The sequence below is a fragment of the Watersipora subatra genome, chromosome 5 (assembly GCF_963576615.1).
Source record: "Watersipora subatra chromosome 5, tzWatSuba1.1, whole genome shotgun sequence".
Classification (NCBI taxonomy): domain Eukaryota; kingdom Metazoa; phylum Bryozoa; class Gymnolaemata; order Cheilostomatida; family Watersiporidae; genus Watersipora; species Watersipora subatra.
Window position 1 is genome coordinate 64,241,559 of NC_088712.1, and position 21,786 is coordinate 64,263,344.

The window sequence follows — 21,786 nt, forward strand, 5'->3', positions numbered from 1 at the left end:
GTTTTCAAAATTTAGACGGAAGATGCTTGTTCCTTTTTCTCTCACGTATTTGTTGTTCCAATGTTAAAAAAAATTCTTGTCCCTTTTCCCAATTACTACTAAAACTGGTTTTCTTTGATCACTTTTACTTTGTTCACTTTGTACTTTTACTTAACTGTGAGAGATCTTGAGAGACAAAAAATTTGGTCTGATTTTTCATTTTTTTTAATAATTTGGTTGCAGATACTTTCCTCAACAACAATCCATGCAGATAGCGCTTGGTAATGTCAACCTCCACAATATGGATCCACTACTACCAAAAATAGACCCAGATCTGCTGTTGACTCGCGAGAATGTAAGTTCATGTTTTTTGACTTAATCATTGATTATCTCTGTACTGCACACTCAGCATCTTACTTACATCTTTCTACAATCTTTCTACAATTTCTACTCGACCCTCATATGCCTTGAATTTAAAGCTTACTACTTTGTCTGCTAGTCGGAGCACCGTAAGAGAGATGTATCACTACTTTATGTAAATTATTAGTAGGTGAATGCCCGGGTAATAAAAAGTCTTTGTAAATAAATTTATTTTTATACAACATTTACCATCATAACTTTAAACTTCATATGATAAGAAGTGTTTTGTGTAGTTTAGATAAATGAAGAGAAAAACTGCAACAACTGTAAAAGTTTTAAGGTGTTTAAATGTGAAATAATTAGCAAGTGATCTCTAGATAGAGTATGATTTGTTACGGCGAGAAAGGGAATTGGTACTGATATAATTAAAGTGAACTGATAAAATACAATAAGAATCCTGAATAATTATGTTGAATTAATAATAACAAAGAGTACATAGAAGTGTGTGTATAAAAATGTTTGCTGTTGCTGCAGAAGCTATCTGCCAAAATTTTGAATACTACAATACTGGTACAATTCTGGTATCTCTCAGTAGTCTGCTAGTTATCCCATGTTCATGAGTGCAGATTTCATGCACCTGCTCACATTGTGGTCTGACCTTGACACTCTGGAAAGGATGTTTTTTTATTTATTTTGCTTGTTTAATACCTTGTTTTTTGTCAAATGTTAGAATAAAAGTGTAGGTTATTGATACAAATTTTTGACACTGACGATTTGCCAGAAAGTATGAAATGCAACTGGATGATTTTGCTCAAATGCTTCTACTTGAAGAGTAAACAACTGCATCTAGTTTGCAAGAGCATGCTTTTAAAACGAAAGATTTTGTGCAGGAGAAGGTAATAGACTTGTTGCAGAAGTAATAACTGCAAGGCATTGATAGAGGTATATAGGTTGCTTACTACAGCCAAGGTTGTTTTGCATGCAGGGCAGGCTTAGTATCTGGCATCCAGATTACAAGCCAAAAGGTACATGGGATGGAGGTACTGATAATCACATAGACAGGCACTCTCACTCAACTAATAGTAAGAGTGCGCTCATCTCTGCTGACAGGATAGTGAGAAAAAGACGATTGAGCCAGTGTAAAGCTGAGGGTAGGTATGCTGTTGAGGAAATAGTGTCAGTGTTATCAAGGAGGTGTATAAACATAAAAGAGCAGATTGTCTCAGTATAAGACAGAGGGAGGGTAAGGAATAGAGAGGAATGCTCCTGTAATTCTTGTATCTGGTAGCTTCGATGCGTCTCCTACCAAACTTCTCTTGTTGATTAACATTTGTTGTTGTCTAGAGCTGCGCTACATGTTTTAGACTTACTGAGCGACCTAAACAGCGGTGACGCAGGATCTTTCACATCAACCCCGAGTGACTCCGTAGTGGGAAATGAGACTTCATGTTCCACCGTTAAAGTCTGTCCCAAGACCTCTAAGGTTAGTTCTCGACCAAGTCTCCCTTTTCTATTTTCCTTTTTTTCTTTGTCGTGCTGGCGTCACAGTTCTTCCAGCGTCAAGCATATATCGATTAACTCTAGCGCGCTATTATTGAGGTGCTGTTCATGTCACTAATCGCATCAACAAAATGTTGGTACGTTAGAAACTCGATAGAGATATAGCTGTTAACTGACATCGCATCAGCAAAGAGTGATAGGAATAATATTAACACTAGTAATTCAATACAATTTGAAAAATTGATCCTGCCAAAGAATAGTGTTCAATGGATAAAAGTCGGCCCTCAAAGATCAACCCTTTTGGATGTAAAAAAGTAACCATGACCTTACAAAGCAATAAATATGGCCGACAATTTCCAGACACATGAGTCTGATTCATTTATTCTCAGTAGCAAAAAACGGTTGCTACTGACCTTGACATTTGAATGAGAGCTGTTTTATGTCATTCACACCAATGGTGACCTATCGAAGGAAAATACTATTCTAGTGAGCGAAAGGGTCATAATTTATTAGTTGTGAACATGTCTTGTAGCAAAGGTGATGTTGCTACTTCGGCAACATAAAGATTGAGACGTCATAGATTTGATTTCAAAAAATCGACTTGGCGAAGTGTCATGGACTAACTGAGAAATATCGGAACTCTACTAGAATATGGATATAATTTCATTCATAGCTAATAAAGTCTCTACCAGTTAGTGCTGCAGTATCTAAACACCATTAAATGATTTTTGTCTAACTAAGAAAGATAATAGGTAAATTCATGACAAGTCTACCGAATTCTCAAACAACGGATAATCTTTAAGAAATCAGATTGGACAACACCTCTTGTATTTGTAGAAAACATTGAGGTAATATTATGAGACAGAAAATTTGTTCGCTCTTTCTTAATTTTTTTAAATGAAAGACTGTTCCTAATTTCATATTCCATAACTAGGAATTGGAATGAATTGGAATAACACTCGCAAAAATGTTTTGAATAACTGATTGTTAAATTGAATAATAAATTGGAGTGTCAAGATATAGCATATATGATATACATACTTGTAATCATAATCAGAGTAGGGTACAGCTCAGCTAACACACTTACTAGTAATTCGAGCAGTAGTTCTACGGTGGAAGTAGGTGACATAGTATAAGTTGTTGAATTAAAACCCGATACTTCACGCTATTTCACGACCTGACTATTTTATTGGTCTGAGATACACTTCCCTCTCATTTAAGGAATCTATTGAAGCGGAAACCACCAGTGATGGATTTGATGATATAGAAGCGCTGCTAAAAGGTAACATAATGTATTTTCTGTTGTATGGTTTATTTCCAGTTGTTGAACCGCTCACTAGCTGTTCACCAGCCACTTTGTACATAAAGTTTTTCATTTCTATAACAGTTTCAACTGTTAACACTAGCTAAGCATGTACGTGTTTCCGAATTTGACGCAAGTGTTTGTCATGGTTAACATTTGAATTGCACTCGCTAGGCCCTGCCACTCCTCCTAAGCTCACTCCAAGGGAGGGAGTTAACAGGTTTAAGAAAGACAAGCTAAGGGGAATTTATCATAGTGATGAAAAAGAGGAGGAAGATGGTGTTGCCAAGGTTACAGTTACTAGCAGGTTTGTTTTGTTTTTTCTGTAAATTTACGTATGGGTTTGTAAGGGTATATTTCCAACTGATGATTACAGATAAAGTGTTGAATTGGAATCATGCAAAACTTCTTGTTTCCTCGACATACTATAATAGTTTATACACATGTCATGTATAGAAACATATTTATTCTGCTGTCGATGGTAGCCGAGAGTTCTTTTCTGCATAAAAATGTTACAAATTAACTATACTTCCCATTTATCTTAACACATATTATAAGCTGAATGTGTAATATCAGTAAATTCGACTCATTTTGGGAAAATGGTTGGGAGTCATACTTGCAAATTATCAATGTCCTTGTAGTTACATTATTGACTATGCACTCAGCCAAGTGGTGAACATTTATAGGCAACATTTGTGCAAAATTTAATTTGAAGTTGGCTAATATTCCTCCACTCAAAACAAATCCTACCTCTAATATGTTTTTTGAGTTCAAGGTTATCATACATAATTTTTCCAAGGATTTACTGTCTTATCCCCAGTAGCCTATAATTATAACTGATGTTACATAGCTTCGGTATAGCGGAACCTCGCCATAAGGTTTCAATTCATTCCAGTGTTGGCATCGTTAGACAAAAATTTCATATGTAGGGATATAGAAACCAATAGTAACTATCTGATGCAAACACATCTGATAAGACACATGGAAATTTTATATAAGTACTGTACATATTAAAAATTACTAACAAAATAATATGTTAACCTTAATAACTATAGTTACCTGCAGTAAATTTAGTGTATTTAGTGGTTACGATCTGCGATAAAATGTAATATTATAATGTACTATGCGCAGTACGTACCTACCGTAAGTACGTACCGTGGGGAGCTCTTAGCTTCGAGGCAGATGTATAACATAAGTTTGAGTTTAACTTCAATGAATTTAGCTTACTAAACACTTAGGTAATCTTAGGTAATAGGTATATTAGCTAAGGTAATCTTAGGTAATAGGTATATTAGCTAAGGTAATCTTAGGTAATAGGTATATTAGCTAAGGTAATCTTAGGTAATAGGTATATTAGCTAAGGTAATCTTAGGTAATAGGTATATTAGCTAAGGTAATCTTAGGTAATAGGTATATTAGCTAAGGTAATCTTAGGGAATATGTATATTAGCTAAGGTAATCTTAGGTAATAGGTATATTAGCTAAGGTAATCTTAGGTAATAGGTATATTAGCTAAGGTAATCTTAGGTAATAGGTATATTAGCTAAGGTAATCTTAGGTAATAGGTATATTAGCTAAGGTAATCTTAGGTAATAGGTATATTAGCTAAGGTAATCTTAGGGAATATGTATATTAGCTAAGGTAATCTTAGGTAATAGGTATATTAGCTAAGGTAATCTTAGGTAATAGGTATATTAGCTAAGGTAATCTTAGGTAATAGGTATATTAGCTAAGGTAATCTTAGGTAATAGGTATATTAGTTAAGGTAATCTTAGGGAATATGTATATTAGCTAAGGTAATCTTAGGTAATAGGTATATTAGCTAAGGTAATCTTAGGTAATAGGTATATTAGCTAAGGTAATCTTAGGTAATAGGTATATTAGCTAAGGTAATCTTAGGTAATAGGTATATTAGCTAATATTATTATTATGTAATTTTACCTATTTTACTAAACTTGAACTGTTTCATCGGCCAAAATTTTATCATTGATCGGTTTCGAGTTTTGTTTTCACTCTAACATATAACTCTGAACTGAGAGAGTTGGAGCACTGCATCTCTTTCATGCATTTTGAGAGAGATTTTGGCAAATACCTATTGTCATATTTATTATTCCAAAGTATTCGGCACACCGCATGCCAAACTCAAATTTTGAGAGAAATTTTTGTTGATATCATTCTAGTGAAAAATATTTTGTTTGGAGAGGTGACAAAACATCGTGTTCTACATCGTAAGGCAAAAACATCATATAACAGGGTAATCATAACTTGAGGGTGCACTGTCATATGTACAGATTATTACAACTAGATGTTCAATTTTACTATAAAACAGGTTATTGGACAGGTTTTTGTCCTTCCTGCTGTTATTGTCATTGCCTAAGTATTATAATCACTAGAAATTCCACTGTCATACAGCCCACGACCAAAGAGATATTGGAAAAAAGAAAGAGTACTGATGGTTGAGAAATGCAATATTAGCAGTCAAATGGCACTGCAGTGCAATAGGATAACTGCAATGGTAGCTGTAATGTACTGGGTGTGGGTGTTATTATATACAACAAATAGCAATAATGAAAGGAAAAGATTATATGTTTATATCTCTCCCCCTGCAATAGGAGAAATGCAATATTGGCCAATATTAGAAGTAAAATTCACTGATATTATTAGAATAACCAATATTATTAATATAGTAATAATATAAAACCAATGCACAATTTTGTTTACATTTCAAAACGTCATAGCTAGCAATATCAAGAAGTTGTGATATTTATATAGATTTTTAAAAGTTCTGGACTATGTAGTCATTGTTCTGTAGTCATCCAAACTTATAATTAAATATTGTAATAATCTCATAAGAATCGTTAGAAAAAATATCATCGTCATTTCCTTTACTTACACTGCGTTGGACATCAGTTAGAATACCAATGTACTCAAAAGTGTCTAAAATGTCAGTTACTTTGAAATCGGCAAAAATGAAACGATTTCAGTACTCCTACGTTAATTACAGAAACCTTCGGCAATCCGACAATGCTATAGACTGGTGAAATGTGCACGTTATTTTTTCGTGAAATGCGCACGACTTAATTGTTCTATTCCTGTCGCTCAGCGTTTCAATTTTCGGTCTTAACTTTGATAAAAATAAGGCTTAGCAAGTTTTAATAACGATTTTTGGCCAAATAAATTGTCTATTTGTGTATAATCCATTCAGATGGGTAAGTTTTAAGAGACTGTCAACAATTTACAAAGACTTGGTAACATATTTAAATAGGCTTATATGTGTTTTGTATTGTTATTATACTTTAACGACTCTACAAAACGATGGTTAAATTTGTTGATGAAATTTCGAGACAAGGGTTTGCGACTTTGTTGATGAATAATTTTCGTAAATTGTGTGCACATGCATTTATCATAAAAACTCTCAAACTTCGCTCCCGCTCGTTTGGTCGTAGGACTACTTACTATAAACTATTACTTACTATAAACTATTACTTACTATAAATCATTACTTACTATAAACTATTTCTTACTATAAACTATTACTTACTATAAACTATTCCTTACTACAAATCATTACTTACTATAAACTATTACTTACTATAAACTATTACTTACTATAAACTATTACTTACTATAAACTATTACTTACTATAAATTATTACTTACTATAAACTATTCCTTACTATAAACTATTCCTTACTATAAATTATTACTTACTATAAACTATCACTTACTATAAACTATTACTTACTATAAATCATTACTTACTATAAACTATTACTTACTATAAACTATTACTTACTATAAATCATTACTTACTATAAACTATTACTTACTATAAATCATTACTTACTATAAATCATTACTTACTATAAATCATTACTTACTATAAACTATTCCTTACTATAAATTATTACTTACTATAAACTATCACTTACTATAAACTATTACTTACTATAAATCATTACTTACTATAAACTATTACTTACTATAAACTATTACTTACTATAAACTATTCCTTACTATAAATTATTACTTACTATAAACTATCACTTACTATAAACTATTACTTACTATAAATTATTACTTACTATAAACTATTCCTTACTATAAACTATTCCTTACTATAAATTATTACTTACTATAAACTATCACTTACTATAAACTATTACTTACTATAAATCATTACTTACTATAAACTATTACTTACTATAAATTATTACTTACTATAAACTATTACTTACTATAAACTATTACTTACTATAAATCATTACTTACTATAAACTATTACTTACTATAAATCATTACTTACTATAAATCATTACTTACTATAAATCATTACTTACTATGAACTATTACTTAATATAAACTATTACTTACTATAAACTATTACTTACTATAAATTATTACTTACTATAAACTATTCCTTACTATAAATCATTACTTACTATAAACTATTCCTTACTATAAACTATTACTTACTATAAATTATTACTTACTATAAACTATTCCTTACTATAAATCATTACTTACTATAAACTATTACTTAATATAAATCATTACTTACTATAAACTATTACTTACTATAAACTATTACTTACTATAAATTATTACTTACTATAAACTATTCCTTACTATAAATCATTACTTACTATAAACTATTACTTAATATAAATCATTACTTACTATAAACTATTACTTACTATAAACTATTCCTTACTATAAATCATTACTTACTATTAACTATTACTTACTATAAATCATTACTTACTATAAACTATTACTTACTATAAACTATTACTTACTATAAATTATTACTTACTATAAATTATTACTTACTATAAACTATCACTTACTATAAACTATTACTTACTATAAATCATTACTTACTATAAACTATTACTTACTATAAATCATTACTTACTATAAACTATTACTTACTATAAACTATTACTTACTATAAATTATTACTTACTATAAATTATTACTTACTATAAACTATTCCTTACTATAAATCATTACTTACTATAAACTATTACTTAATATAAATCATTACTTACTATAAACTATTACTTACTATAAACTATTCCTTACTATAAATCATTACTTACTATAAACTATTACTTACTATAAACTATTACTTACTATAAATTATTACTTGCTATAAACTATTCCTTACTATAAATCATTACTTACTATAAATCATTACTTAATATAAATCATTACTTACTATAAACTATTACTTACTATAAACTATTCCTTACTATAAATCATTACTTACTATAAACTATTACTTACTATAAACTATTACTTACTATAAACTATTACTTACTATAAATTATTACTTGCTATAAACTATTCCTTACTATAAATCATTACTTACTATAAATCATTACTTAATATAAATCATTAATTACTATTAACTATATTTCCATGTATGGTGCCTAAAGTAATGATGAGCACACAGGTGCTCATCAATCACATTGGTCATTTCTCTATCAGTTGATTTTTGTAGGTATTTTGGCTCTAGCCAGAAGTGTGGTCTTGATCAGCAGGATATGAGTTTGTCTCCTTCTGACTCTGGTATTGCTTCTGTCAACCAATCACAGTTAGAGGATTTGAGCCAGTCCGATGCGAGCCAATTCAGCCCTTCTAACTGTTCCACACAAAGCAACACAACTTACAAGGCTAAGTTTCTTGGAGCCTTAGACCAGCTAGACAGCCATCCCCTCAAGGTTTGTTCAAACTTTGATAAGTTTCTAAAAAAAAACTGGTCGAGGAAGTTTGGCACATCTTAAGGGTTTCATGTACATTGCTTGATATGAATGACCTTGCAATGAAGGCTTTATGCTCATACTTTAAATCTATTCAAATACATTGGAACCTCGGTTCTCGAACGCTCTGGTTCTCGACCAATTCGGTTTTCGATCAAAAAAATTTAGATTTGTTCGCCTCGGTTCTTGAACATAAATTCGGTTCTCGACCAAACCGGAGTATGCGTATTATAATTAAACGCTCGGAACAACTCCGGAAACAGCATGGAAGCATTCGTTAACACATGGAGAAGCAAGTTACACATCACAAATTTTTTATAAAAAGGACAAAACTGTCTGGAACGACGGGCAGACCGAAGAGATTTGCTAGGGAAACAACTCCTCCAGTCGAGTTACCTAAATTGTTTTGGAGGATTTTCCCTCAAAGATGTGAAGTAAACATGCCATTGCTGTTTATATGTTCTTTTTCACATGATTTCTGATGTAACTGATCTGTAGCATTTTTTGCTGTTTCATTATAAATTTTTGCAATTTTTGGTATTATATCTTAACCTAAAATGATTTCGATGTTTTAAGAGCAAAACATACGAAATTTTTACTTTTTTTCTGTTTTCATTATCATAGATATAAAATATCTTATTAAAAATAAACCCGATCTACATCTACCTGTTTTTATACAGTTCAGTTTATGGTGTAAAATGTTTAAAAAATACTTTACCGAAGTTGTTTTCTCGGCTTGGAACGGATTAAAATTTACATACATTAACTCTTATCTGAATAATTGTTTCTGATCTCAAACAACTCGGTTTTCATATCTTTTGAAACGGATTATGTTCGAGAACCGAGGTTCCACTGTATACGTAAATCTCAATGTTTGTCTGTCTGTCATTCATCTGTCCAGTAATAGCGTTAAAGTTTTACCAGCAAAAAATCAACTTCGTAGTAGCTTTGAACTCAAGACAATCAAATTGCCAGTCTCCTAATAAGCACACGTAATCACAAGGCTAAGATGTTAGTATCATTCCCATTGCTCTCACCATATACTGCATTTTCTTTTCGCCATTTCCCTCCGCTAGATGTGCGCTTCTTATTATTAATTATTATTACCTTTTGCTATTGCTATTCTTTGAAATTTTTTAAAAGCTAATTTTTTTACCATTAACTTTTTAATTAGTAATTTTCAAATGTGTTGTTTTACTTTCAAATGTGCCGTTACACTCATATTTCCAGTTTCGGTAAATCTGTAAAAGCTAAATAATTTTCACGGTGACAATTGTATTATTTGAAATAGGAGTTGCCTCTACATTTTCTCTCCATTCGGTCAAACAAAGTATCAGACAACGAAAGTCTGATATCTCCTTTTTACGTTTGTACCGGTATCAAAAGTTACCAGTGTCATTCATCAAGATGCAACGAGCTTCTGCTGCAACAGTAACCTCTATCATACGCACTTCTATGAACTCATAGTTTATTTTTTCTCTTAATTTATTTGAACTGCACAAAAACACTTTTCTCAAGATTTAAAGTTTAAAAGTTAGAATGGTAAATGTTCTATATGTCAAATAAAAATAAGTTTTCTGCACAAAGACTTTTTTACTACTCGGGCAACTCAGGGCATTCATCCAGTAATGTGATATACCTATTGGTTGAAGAACAGCGGAATTCTCATATTTGGCACTGAGGTTCACCTATCTGGGGTGAGTGGATAACAGAAAACACCTAAAACTATATGCCTGATTTTTTAATTATTTTATATATGTGTTGGTATTTCCTTTGTTTACAACTGGCATTCCGAAAAAATCTTACAAATTGACTTGTGCAAGATTACCAAGGGTTAGTAATTTTGTGGTCAAACAAAGCAGGCTCAATAAATTAGTTTTAAAAAATTAGCTTATAATAAAATAGGTATTTGATGAAGCTTTGAGTTGCTATGGCTGATGAACATTTGCTATATTATATTTACATCAATATATTGAAGGGGTCTCTTGTATTGTTTGTCTGTCCTTTTATTTACTGAACACCTCGAGTATCCAACATCTGACTGTTTAAATAATAAAAAGGAGCCGATCATTTTATTTTGCGTTTTCGAAATTTAAATTATTGCTAAACAACAACAAAGTTTATGTTGTTCTTGCAACATTTATGTTGTTCTTGCGACATTTATGTTGTTCTTGCGACATTTATGTTGTTCTTGCGACATTTATGTTGTTCTTGCGACATTTATGTTGTTCTTGCGACATTTATGTTGTTCTTGCGACATTTATGTTGTTCTTGCGACATTTATGTTGTTCTTGCGACATTTATGTTGTTCTTGCGACATTTATGTTGTTCTTGCGACATTTATGTTGTTCTTGCGACATTTATGTTGTTCTTGCGACATTTATGTTGTATGCCGCAAATTTATGTTCCACAAATTTATGTTGTAGCATTATAATCAGCGCAGCGTTGTTCATGCTTTATGAGCAGCGGTGCTTGTCAAGTTTTAGGCATGAGAGTTCAGGTTTAAAGAACCAGGCAGCATAACACAAATATTAATTACCATGATGCAATATGAGGTCACAAACATAAAAAAGCGAGCTTTCTAGCTTTGTTATTTTTGCAAATGAGATGATTTTTGTAATTTTCGTATTTTGCGGTTAAGAGCACCTTTTATAGTATTATTTTTAGTTTTATAGTTTTTTAGTCTTATTATCAACAGAATAGCAGGTCTTTGCAATGACAGTTTGTATTCGTACAAACAAGTTGGTTATAAAATGAAGTGAACTGTTTATAGATTAGTGTTGGATTGCTGTTATTTTTCAATAGGATTTTATCTATAATTATTAAAAAATTAGATGAATGCCTGGCGTTGCCCCGGGTAATAAAAGCGACTTTGGACAAAAAATTTATTTTTATTTTACATATACAACATTTACCATTCCAAGTTTTAAACTTCATATCATGAGGAAATCATCAGAATTAAAAAATAGTAACAAAACAATATGTTAACCTTAGTAACTATAGTTACCTGCAATAACTACAGTGAAACTCGGATAACTCAAACTTCAAGGGACCGAGCAAAAGTGTTCGAATTATCAGAGCGTTCAAGTTATCAGAGCACTGTCACAAGTCTATGTATTTACTTATTTATTAGTAGATACATGTACATATACAAACTATAATATAAATCAAAAGCGCAAATGGCTTGTTTCAAATTAAATGCTTCTAATGTAAAGTTTAAAACGTTTTTATCAAAAAGTATAGAGATTTTTCTATCACTTGAGATTGGTTTGTTGTTTGAGGTGATGTTATTGCCAGGACGTTTTTTAGATTGACATTGGCAAAACTTGATCATTGCTGAAATACTCAAAAGAAAAGACATCTTTTTCTTTTGAGCGTTTTACCCACGATCAATTTTGCCGATTTTTCTTGAAGTTTATGCAAAGATTACCTTACTTTACCTGGGATTCGTTAAGAGCAACACTCCGAGGCAGTTCAATTAAAAGTTTTACGAGGTTTTACGGTACATTGTATATCACTCATGATTTTTGAATGGATACTAATTGAATGTACACGTATTCTGTGTTTAGGTCAAACGATGAATAGTTTTTTTAGCTAAGACAACGTATACGTTTAATTACAACAATTTTTAAGACGTTTTAAACATTCAACATTCCGACGTTGATTCAACACGGAATCAACGTCGGAAAACTGTTCATCACGGGCTAGCCGGGTCACGCACTCAAGGATTTTCGCCACGCAATTACAAAACAAAAACAACATGCTGTTTTTGTTTTGTATGTACATGGCGAAAATCCTTGCGCGGGTGACCCGGCTGGCCCGTGCTATTCATCGTATAGCAGTATAAATTTCACCAAACCTTTAGAAAAGTCGTTGACAAAAATATTTTGCCGATGGAGGTAATAACGACGCTTATGAATTACGAAAAGTTGAGGTTTACCTCTATGGCTTGGAATAAAGTGATTTTCTAAAGCGATAGCAACCGTTTCTGTAGCCGTTGGGAAAAAAACAGTTCGAATTAACACTGTTGAGTTCGAGTTATATAGAGCCATTTATCATTGCGTGGGAACGGACCAAGCAAATCCATTCGAGTTAACCATGTGTTCGCTATATCCGAGGGCGAGTTATCCATGTTTCACTGTATATTGCATTTTGGGGTTATGATCTGCAAGAAAATGTAATATTACAATGTGCTACGCGCCGAACGTATCGGGGTGAGTTCGAGACAGACGCGTATCATAAACGCTGAATCAAACTTGAATGAATTTAGCTTACTAAACACATACTTAAAAGAAGTTTTAGTATTCAACTTCAAGCTTCTAACTAAAATTTTATCACTTATCTGTTTGCGAATCGGTTTTTACCATAACGGATAACACTGAACTCGCCATGGCGAGCAGCGTATATCTCCTAATAACGTATATAATCAGTACACAAATCGCCAAATTTAAATTTCGAGAGAAATTTTTGTTGATATCGTATGGCGGGAAAACAAATTCACCCTATTATGGCGAGGACAAAAAAGCATCGTGTTTCCTAGAGTCAGGCAAAAAATATTTTATAACGGGCATCATAACCCGTTGGCGTAATGTATCAATTAATACATCATTTAGCGTGTGAAATCCGGAAAAGGGTATACAGTATATAGTAAGAGCGATAGAATCGTAAGAACCTTCGTAGAATTTTGTGGTTTGATGATGGGTTTACAAACACCAATCATCGAGAGGTACAATAATTCATCATTGAATGATTGCACCATGATCATTGGTGCAATATTGAAGAGTTCAAGTCCAGCACGGTGCAAGCTTTTTGTTCCAAGATTTTAATAGCTATAGCTGGACACACCGAAGTACAGGCGGACTCACAAACACTGAGATTGACATATATATATATAGGATGACAGTAATAACATTACTCTTAGAGCGCATCACTCTAAAATTTTATAATTTGTTTTTTGTATACATGTACATTATTCTAAATTGAAATAGTATCACCTGGCCCATGATCCCTGTTTTTGCGTTTCCTGCTTTACAAGTTCTCCTGCACAGTTATAGGGCATTTCTAAGCCCCTTTTCTCTGCATTTAAAACTGTAGATAGACTACGAGGTCTTATCTACAGACCTGTCATCTAAAGACCTGTCATGCTTTTGTAGTCTAATGCATTCCGGTGGTCCAAGTCATCTATCCATGAGTCGGGGACAGAGAGTTCTGGCCTCTCGCCCAATCCTAGTCAGCAGTTCAAATCCCCGCTGCTAAAGTCAAAGCTCGCCCAGCTCACATCAGCAGCACACAGGTGTAGCTCTTTCACTCTTGTTCGTTGTTGTCTACTCTTGTGCTGTAAAGAGGAGATAAGCCATACTTTAACTTGTTTTGATCTGTTTAGACGTAATATAGACAAAAGAGACTGATTGTTTTCATTTGTCAAGTCATCGCTTATGTTATTGAGTCACGTATGTTACTTCCTTGCTTTTCAGCATCAATCAGACTATATATTAATGTGGAACAGGTTGTCATCTCCATCAATTTTGAACAATGATTATTTTTTATTCCTGGCTCAGGCTGGTTAACACTATATTGCCGTTTGTCAGCGTTTCCCTTTCGGCGTTCATCGTTGATTATGTGAACCGTGAACCGATGGCATAGACGAAGCATCGCAGACCTGTCGGGAAAGTTTGCAGCTGTCAAACTTTCCCGATATTTCACTGAGCGTCGACGACCACATTTCAAATGCAACCATTTTGGCGATGGTAATTCGCAGTCGCGGATGGCGAGATTTATTTATATCCGTTTATGATAATCGCTGCGGGACTAGTTTTTGATTCCAGCACACGAAAACAAAGAGATTTCTTTGCAGAAAGTTAAAAAGAGAAATGATAACACGACGTCACGGAGTATTTCCTGATGTAAACGCGAATGGGTTTGTGATAGTGTGAACATCGATGATCACAGAAGTATTGTGGCATCAACGCCAAGATACGGCGTTATAGTACGAACCAGCCTTTGTAAAACTTGTCTATATATGGGCCGTGTCTGCTTTATACACTTTTTTAAATATTTCCTGATATAACAGATACCGTATTTTCTACCAGCTCAGCAGTTGCATGTCAGACAGCTAGTGTGGCTGCCTAGATTGTACCTTGTGCTTTGATCAGTTGTTTATAGTGATTCATTACATTGCAGTGATGAGGCTGGTGTTAGCATTCCACCTATCAATCCATTCCGACGGCAGCCCAAGGTGAGCCCGACCATGCGTAGTGCAGTTACTGCCAATCCATTTAAACTCGCAACTTCTCCAAGTCGCAGAGAGAGGGCTGTTTTTGGTAAAGCTGTCGAGGTCAAATCAGCGGATGACCCTAGTGATCCGTTTACAGCTAAGCAGCTTTCCAGAATAGGTGAGTTGCTAGTCCCTTCAGCTAGTTCCTTCTTCAGCTGTTCGATTGTTAGTCGTATGTTGTATTAGTGGCTGTTAGTTGGATCTCAACTCCTGATGAGTTGAGATCGACAGCATGATGACAAAGATACGCAGACTATCTAATTCACTACTAATTTATACTGATCCATTCTATGTTGAACACTGTGGTTTTAGTTCTACTTGTGATAAATTTCAATGTATATGTGTTTTATATATATTATATATATTTTATGTATATTTTATATATATGATAAATGTAAAAACATATAATATATATAAGATATTCAAAATATATCTATAATATATATAAAATATATACATGTATATTGAAATTTATTACTAGCTAGAGTGTTGTATTTTTCTTCAAATCCAGGTTGTTCTTTCTCTCTAAGGTCACAACAGGTCTGTTTGGTGTTTCTGCACTCGTCAGGTAACTTGCGTTAAAGAGACCTTGCGTTAAATCTTTTTAAATCTTACGTTTAATGGATTTTAAGATAAGCAACATTAACCTATTCCAACACTTTAGTTAGTTACAACACTCCGCACTTTTCAGTGCTGTTAGCAGTAGGCCTGGCTATTTATCTATTAGTGAAATTTATTAAATATTTTTTATATATAATATAATAAACATTTAGCAGTTAGTTAATTACTACAAATTTGTTTGTAGTAATTAATTAACAGCTAAGTAGGCCTACTCTTTATATTATATATTATACTATAATTCACTCTACACATAGTACATTGAGTGCTTTTTCTTTATTATTCTTTGCGAAGTTAGCGTTTCTATATATAATATATATATAAAGTTTTGCATTCCGTATTTTTTTGTTTTTGATTTTTTTTTATTATAAGTATGTGTGTATTTAGAAGCAGGACAGCAACATACTAATAACAGAACGCTCTCGACTGCTTTTAGGCAGTAAAACAGAAAAACCTCTGGTGACACGGAGGCTTTCAGCATTCAAGCTGACTAAATCTCCAACGAAGGAAGAGAACTCTCAGTGTACTGATAGTGCCGATGGAGATAACTCTAGTCAGAAGGAAAACTGTGCAACGATTGAGCAAGCTGCTTGCCAAAGGCCCGGTACACTTGACTCTGGGCCACGCGAGATCTTAACGACCAATAATATGTTGCCAGAGAGTTCACCCCCTGACTCAAACACCCGAAGTGAAGTGAGGCAGCGTCAGAATATTTAGGATATTATAGTAGACCGTAACTATTTTTTTGTAAAATACTTTGGATCTAAGGCTTTTTGCCCTTCTGCCTTCCCATTTGACCCTCAGCTATATAATATTGCATCGATATCCTCCTTTACATTTCTATCGCACGTTTTGTTGGTTTCACAGGAAGCTCTCAAAGATGTAGAAATGATTCATACAAATGAGAGGAGTAATTGTCGGGCCTTTGACTCTCCTATCCTCTCTCAGAAACTCAAGAACTCTAACAAAGACAGTGTCAAGAAGAAGTCAGGTGTCTCCTCTTTCCTTGCCAAGTTCACGAGACCCAAGTGAGTGTGATGATAGGCCTGTCTAGACTGTGTTCTGATGTGATTTCTAGACTGACTTTACTAGATTAGGTTTGATGGAGCAACCTTTTGCCATCAATGAATTGTGTATCTATTGTTTTACTTTGAGAGCTGTGGCTGTCTCTTGCATGCTTCTATGAGGGATAGAATATATTGTAAGTTTACAGCAGGTTTTCATCAATGACAGCGCGAGTTAACTTGGTCAAATAAGGGACCAGATTATATTTTCTCTAGTGAATTATATCCTGTGATACTCTTAAGGTAGTACTATCAAATGATGCTATCTTGCTAGCGATATCGAATTCTGCTGTATAGCTAATTTTATCAAATGCTGCTTCTAGCTAATATTATCAATTGATGTTATTTAGCTAATGTTATCGAGTTGTAACATGTAGCTAAGGTTATCGAGATATGTTACCGAGTTATGGTATAGAGCTAATGTTATCACATGATGTTATAAAGCTAGTGACATCAATTGTTATCTATCTAGTGTTCTTTTGTCTATCACATTGGTCAAAGCACTTTCAGAAAGCCTTTCAATTCCTATCCCTATTTTAGAGCAGCTCAGATGCCTTCTGCTAAGAGATCTACTCTGCTTGTCTCTCAAAACTCTTCAGAGATTGTCATTGATTTGACGTGATATCCATGCGTAGATGTGGCATGATTACCTTGCTGAACTGTATCAGCCTCGAGTAAGATCTAGGCAGGGAATACGGAGTATGTTTAGCCGTTTGCTGGTCGTATCTTTCCTACATTCACTGTTCTGATATAACCGATAGGAAGCATTCACTGTTCTGGTATAGCCGATAGGAAGCATTCACTGTTCTGATATAGCCGATAGGAAGGTCAAGTTACAGATGGTATTTTACTTCAGAACAACTAAACTTCAGGGTGTCAACACCTTTTTAGTTGTATTTACTTATAGATCGGTGCAATGATTTATTCTTTATCCATTCAAACTATTTTATTGTTTTGTTTATGTTTTTAGTAATTAAGTCACAGTCTGAATAGCGAAGCGTGTCCGCGTCTGTGTATATATGTATGTCTGTTGAACCCTATTTAAATATCAGGTCAAGGAACATGTGCATTGAAGATCTCTTGGAGTATATCTTTTTGCTTGCCAAAATTTATTTGTATTTTAAAAATTTACGTTCTAGTAGCTCATCTCAATATGATGTAATAAAATACATTATGGATGCTGATATCAATTGCTGGTGTAGTCTCCATGGCAACACACAAATAACAGGTCTCTCTCTGAAAGGCTCATGATTTGTCAACTATCTGAAAGATAGCATCCTTCAATATGCTTATTTCCTCCAGCCGTGATTTCATGTTGCTCTGCATTCCTCTAATAATACCACTAGCTCGTTTCTGGTTAGCTGGCATGACCTTGACCTAATAACATAAATACAGCGTGACTACTCTTCGTTGATGTAGATTCCAAGTGGTCTCTAGAAACATCTGTAGTGGCTGTAAAGGAAAAGTTTATTTTTTGTCTCAAATGGTTCTCACCTTCAGGATTGCTGATAATTCATATACTATCTTTAAAATCAGTTTAAAAAGGTCAGTGAAAGAAATTAGACTGTAAATTAATTTTAGTTTACATAAACCATTTCTTAGTGGTTTTTCATGGCAAAATGAAGGAGAATTGGAATGTTTTAAGAGTCACTTTCTCTTGAATAGCTATACTATTAGGTAGCAAATGTCTTCCTCACACGTAACTATTGTATGGTTTATCATTTGTGTTCTGAAGCAGTGCTTTGCTCTTAGCCTGAGAACCAAAAGATTTATGCCTGCCATAGCAAACTGGCTTGTAGCCTACATCAGCTCTAAAGTACATTTTGTGCTATGCATCTTATTGTACTCATAAGTTGGGTTTATAGCGCCTCACTATTCTAGCATACCTTAACATTAGATAGCTATCTAGATAGACATCTAGTCTATTTCCAGAGAAAACATCTCAAGCGCAGCAGTTTTATAGGTTGACTAGCGTAATGTCCGGCGTTGCACGGCTATTAAAACAGCTTATAAAACAGTGGCCGGTAATGTATTTGCCTGCCACTTACTATTAGCTTGGCACATTGCCAATGGCTAATTTGCGCAGGCTAGTAACTTACTAATAAAAGTCGTTAGAGCAATCTTTAATCATGTTGTGTAATGCATAGCGGTATGTTCACCCAGATATTCACTCATATCGCTAAAGAAGCTATCAATCTCGCCGTAGCTCCATGGTTGAGCGTGTCGTCTGGTGAATGTGATGTTCCGAGATCAAATCTTCTGTGATACTGAGCCTTAATGCCAAATTTTAGTAGCTATAGCCAGAAATACTAAAATACATATACCTTAAGTCCTTATGCTCAAGCCGCGCGGCTTGTCGTTAGGTGCGGCTTCTGGTTCAAGGTCATAAACCGCAGCTAAAGCCAAGTTTTTAAAACGTACGTGGGGCTCAGGGCGGCTTCTCGATAAATGCGGTCTCTGCTCAGTTCCGCGTTATAACCATAGAATCGCAGCCATGATACACGTTTATGTACGGGGTTTTGGCGACCTACTCGTTTATTTTCAATGTCATGTTTATGGAATACTTTAGACTAAAGAAGAATTTATCGCTCTAATTCGATATGAATTCGTGACACACGAGTGAGAGACAAGCGGTTGGGAGCGTGTTAATACCTGCTGACATTGAAGCAGATAAAAATCTAGCTGAGACATAGCAAGTAAGTTGTTGATGCAAGGGTTCAGGAATTTTAATTCGTACTTGGAAGTAAAAGAAAATTCTTTTCACATGTACTGATGTAGCCTGTTTTCTTATTCAAGAGGACAGGAAATTAGCGAAACCCGTCTCAACAATCTCGCTCCCGAAGGGGTCAAGGATGAAAAAACCTCAGTCGTTAGCCGCGGTCTGTGGGCATATGCGGCTTGTTGGAGGATTATTTTTTCTTTCGTGAGTCATCTGCTTTTGAGCACAAGCCGCATGGCTTGAGCATGAGGACTTACGGTACACATACTTTGAAATGTATATATATAGACGAATGTTCACTTGTAAGTATTATCTGTAGAAAAAGTGAAGAGTTTTCCCTCGTTATTGCGGGTTTGCAATGCGAAAGTTGTGCAAATAGGGAACGCTTGGATAGATAGACCAGAGTTGTCAGCTCGTCGTAGTTAGAGAACTCTCAAGTAGACATCTAGAGGAAGTTGGTCTAATAGCAGGAGGGAATGAGTTAGAAAAAAGCTGATAACATCCTACATAAAGCAAACGATTGCCGGCATTTGGAAGGAAAAAGAGAGCGAGCGTCGTATCTCTTTCAGGTGTGAAGGGAGGGATTTCAAGGAATAGCATATCAGCATCTTCATTATTCCGACGTATGCAGCACACTAACCGCCAAATTTGATTGTCGAGAGACATGTTTGTTGATATCATACGGTGAAAAAAAATGCTGTGAGGAGGAAACGAAAAAACATCGTGTTCCACATTGTAAGGCGAAAAAACCGTAAAACAGGGACGTCGTAACCCGAGGGTGCACTGTATTATCATGAGCAGATGAGAAAGTGGTGGCAATGATAGTCTATGCACGGACATGCCTAGACATATGTGCTTAATGCATTTCAAGGCTCTGCTTGTATCTCAATTCTCTTGCATCACAAATCGATTTTTTCTACAATAAAATAGCTAAATACAAATTAATCCGTTCCCATCCTCTGCAAACCTTCTCACAAACCAAATATTACAATGGAAAAATGTGTTTTAAATTGTTTTAGTTCACCGCCTACACTCACTAAGTAGAGTAACAAATACATTCATTTATACAGCCAGAGGAGGTGGTGACTTCTCTCAACAATTATTAGCTTACGAGCAATAAAACAATCTGAAACTAGAAAACTAGAAGCTCCGTGTAAACCTTCTCGCTGCACTTGTGTGAGTATAAGCAGGCCCTCTTTGCATTTAGTTTATAGCCAGGGTAAAAATACAGCTCTATGTTAGCGTAACGAATTACCATGTCTATGTAAAATTACAACTTCAGCTATATAGAATCCTATCATAAATTATTTAGTTTTTCAATGATTAGGTGCAAACATTCTATTGAATGTGTGTATTGTATCTACAACTATTGTATTGTGTATATGTTAATATCTGTCTTATATCTGTCATATATCTGTCATATATCTGTCATATATCTGTTACCTCAATAATCTTATCTTGAAGTTGATGAATTGCAGTTTCTTGTAAAACCAATGAGTCTTTCAGCTTCAGGTACTCTTTCACTTTTACAGAACGCTTTGTTTTCGTTGTGCTGCTGTAAGTATGTTTGTTACCGGGTTTTTTCTTGCTGCCAAGGTCTCTCTTGCGGCTGGCTAGCTTACCGCTGCTGACCTTTGTGTTACCACGGAGAATGTTCAGCCGGTGAAAGGTAAGGTTCATCTTAGTCTTCACCTGCAACAAGTGAAAGACGAAGCAGTAATTCAGCCATTTTAATAGTCGGCCAATAATAATTGGCCGACGGGTAATAATTCAGCCATTTTTATTCAGTGTAAGCCAATCATTGAGATAAAGTTACCACCTCACCTACTTTTATAAATACATGTATTTGCTACTTTGTAAGCGGAGTGTAGGTAGGGAATTAGAACAGTTTACAACACATGTTTCCATTTTAAAATCTTGTTTTAGGTTGTTTTGTAGAGGGTGCGAACTTTGTATTTAGTTATTTTATATAGGCAAAATGAATTGAGATACAAAAGAATTGAGATACGAGCTTGGCCCCGGAATGCATTAAGCTTGTATGTCGAGGTGTTACTGTCCATAGACTATCAATGTCACCACTTCCTCATCTGCTCATGATAAAACTGTTACAGGTGCTTTTATCTGCGAAAGTCCATGTTTAACAAAACAAATAAAATTGCTAGCTCCTTTGTATTATTTAAACAGTCAGATGTTGAATACTC

At 34.1% G+C, this 21,786-nt stretch overlaps 1 protein-coding gene across 1 annotated transcript in view; it reads left to right on the forward strand.

Annotated features, from left to right (window-relative positions):
- Positions 1 to 17,625, forward strand: part of LOC137396727 (exonuclease 1-like) — a 35,910-nt gene extending 18,285 nt beyond the window's left edge. Inside the window, exons 6-16 of the mRNA XM_068083036.1 lie at positions 223 to 334; positions 1,325 to 1,490; positions 1,704 to 1,822; positions 3,061 to 3,121; positions 3,317 to 3,449; positions 8,652 to 8,871; positions 14,064 to 14,203; positions 15,091 to 15,302; positions 16,239 to 16,495; positions 16,670 to 16,830; positions 17,407 to 17,625. Coding sequence (XP_067939137.1) covers positions 223 to 334; positions 1,325 to 1,490; positions 1,704 to 1,822; positions 3,061 to 3,121; positions 3,317 to 3,449; positions 8,652 to 8,871; positions 14,064 to 14,203; positions 15,091 to 15,302; positions 16,239 to 16,495; positions 16,670 to 16,830; positions 17,407 to 17,488 — 1,663 coding nt within the window. The 3' untranslated portion in view covers positions 17,489 to 17,625. The remainder of the gene's footprint in view (positions 1 to 222; positions 335 to 1,324; positions 1,491 to 1,703; positions 1,823 to 3,060; positions 3,122 to 3,316; positions 3,450 to 8,651; positions 8,872 to 14,063; positions 14,204 to 15,090; positions 15,303 to 16,238; positions 16,496 to 16,669; positions 16,831 to 17,406) is intronic.
- The last annotated feature ends 4,161 nt before the right edge of the window (positions 17,626 to 21,786 follow it).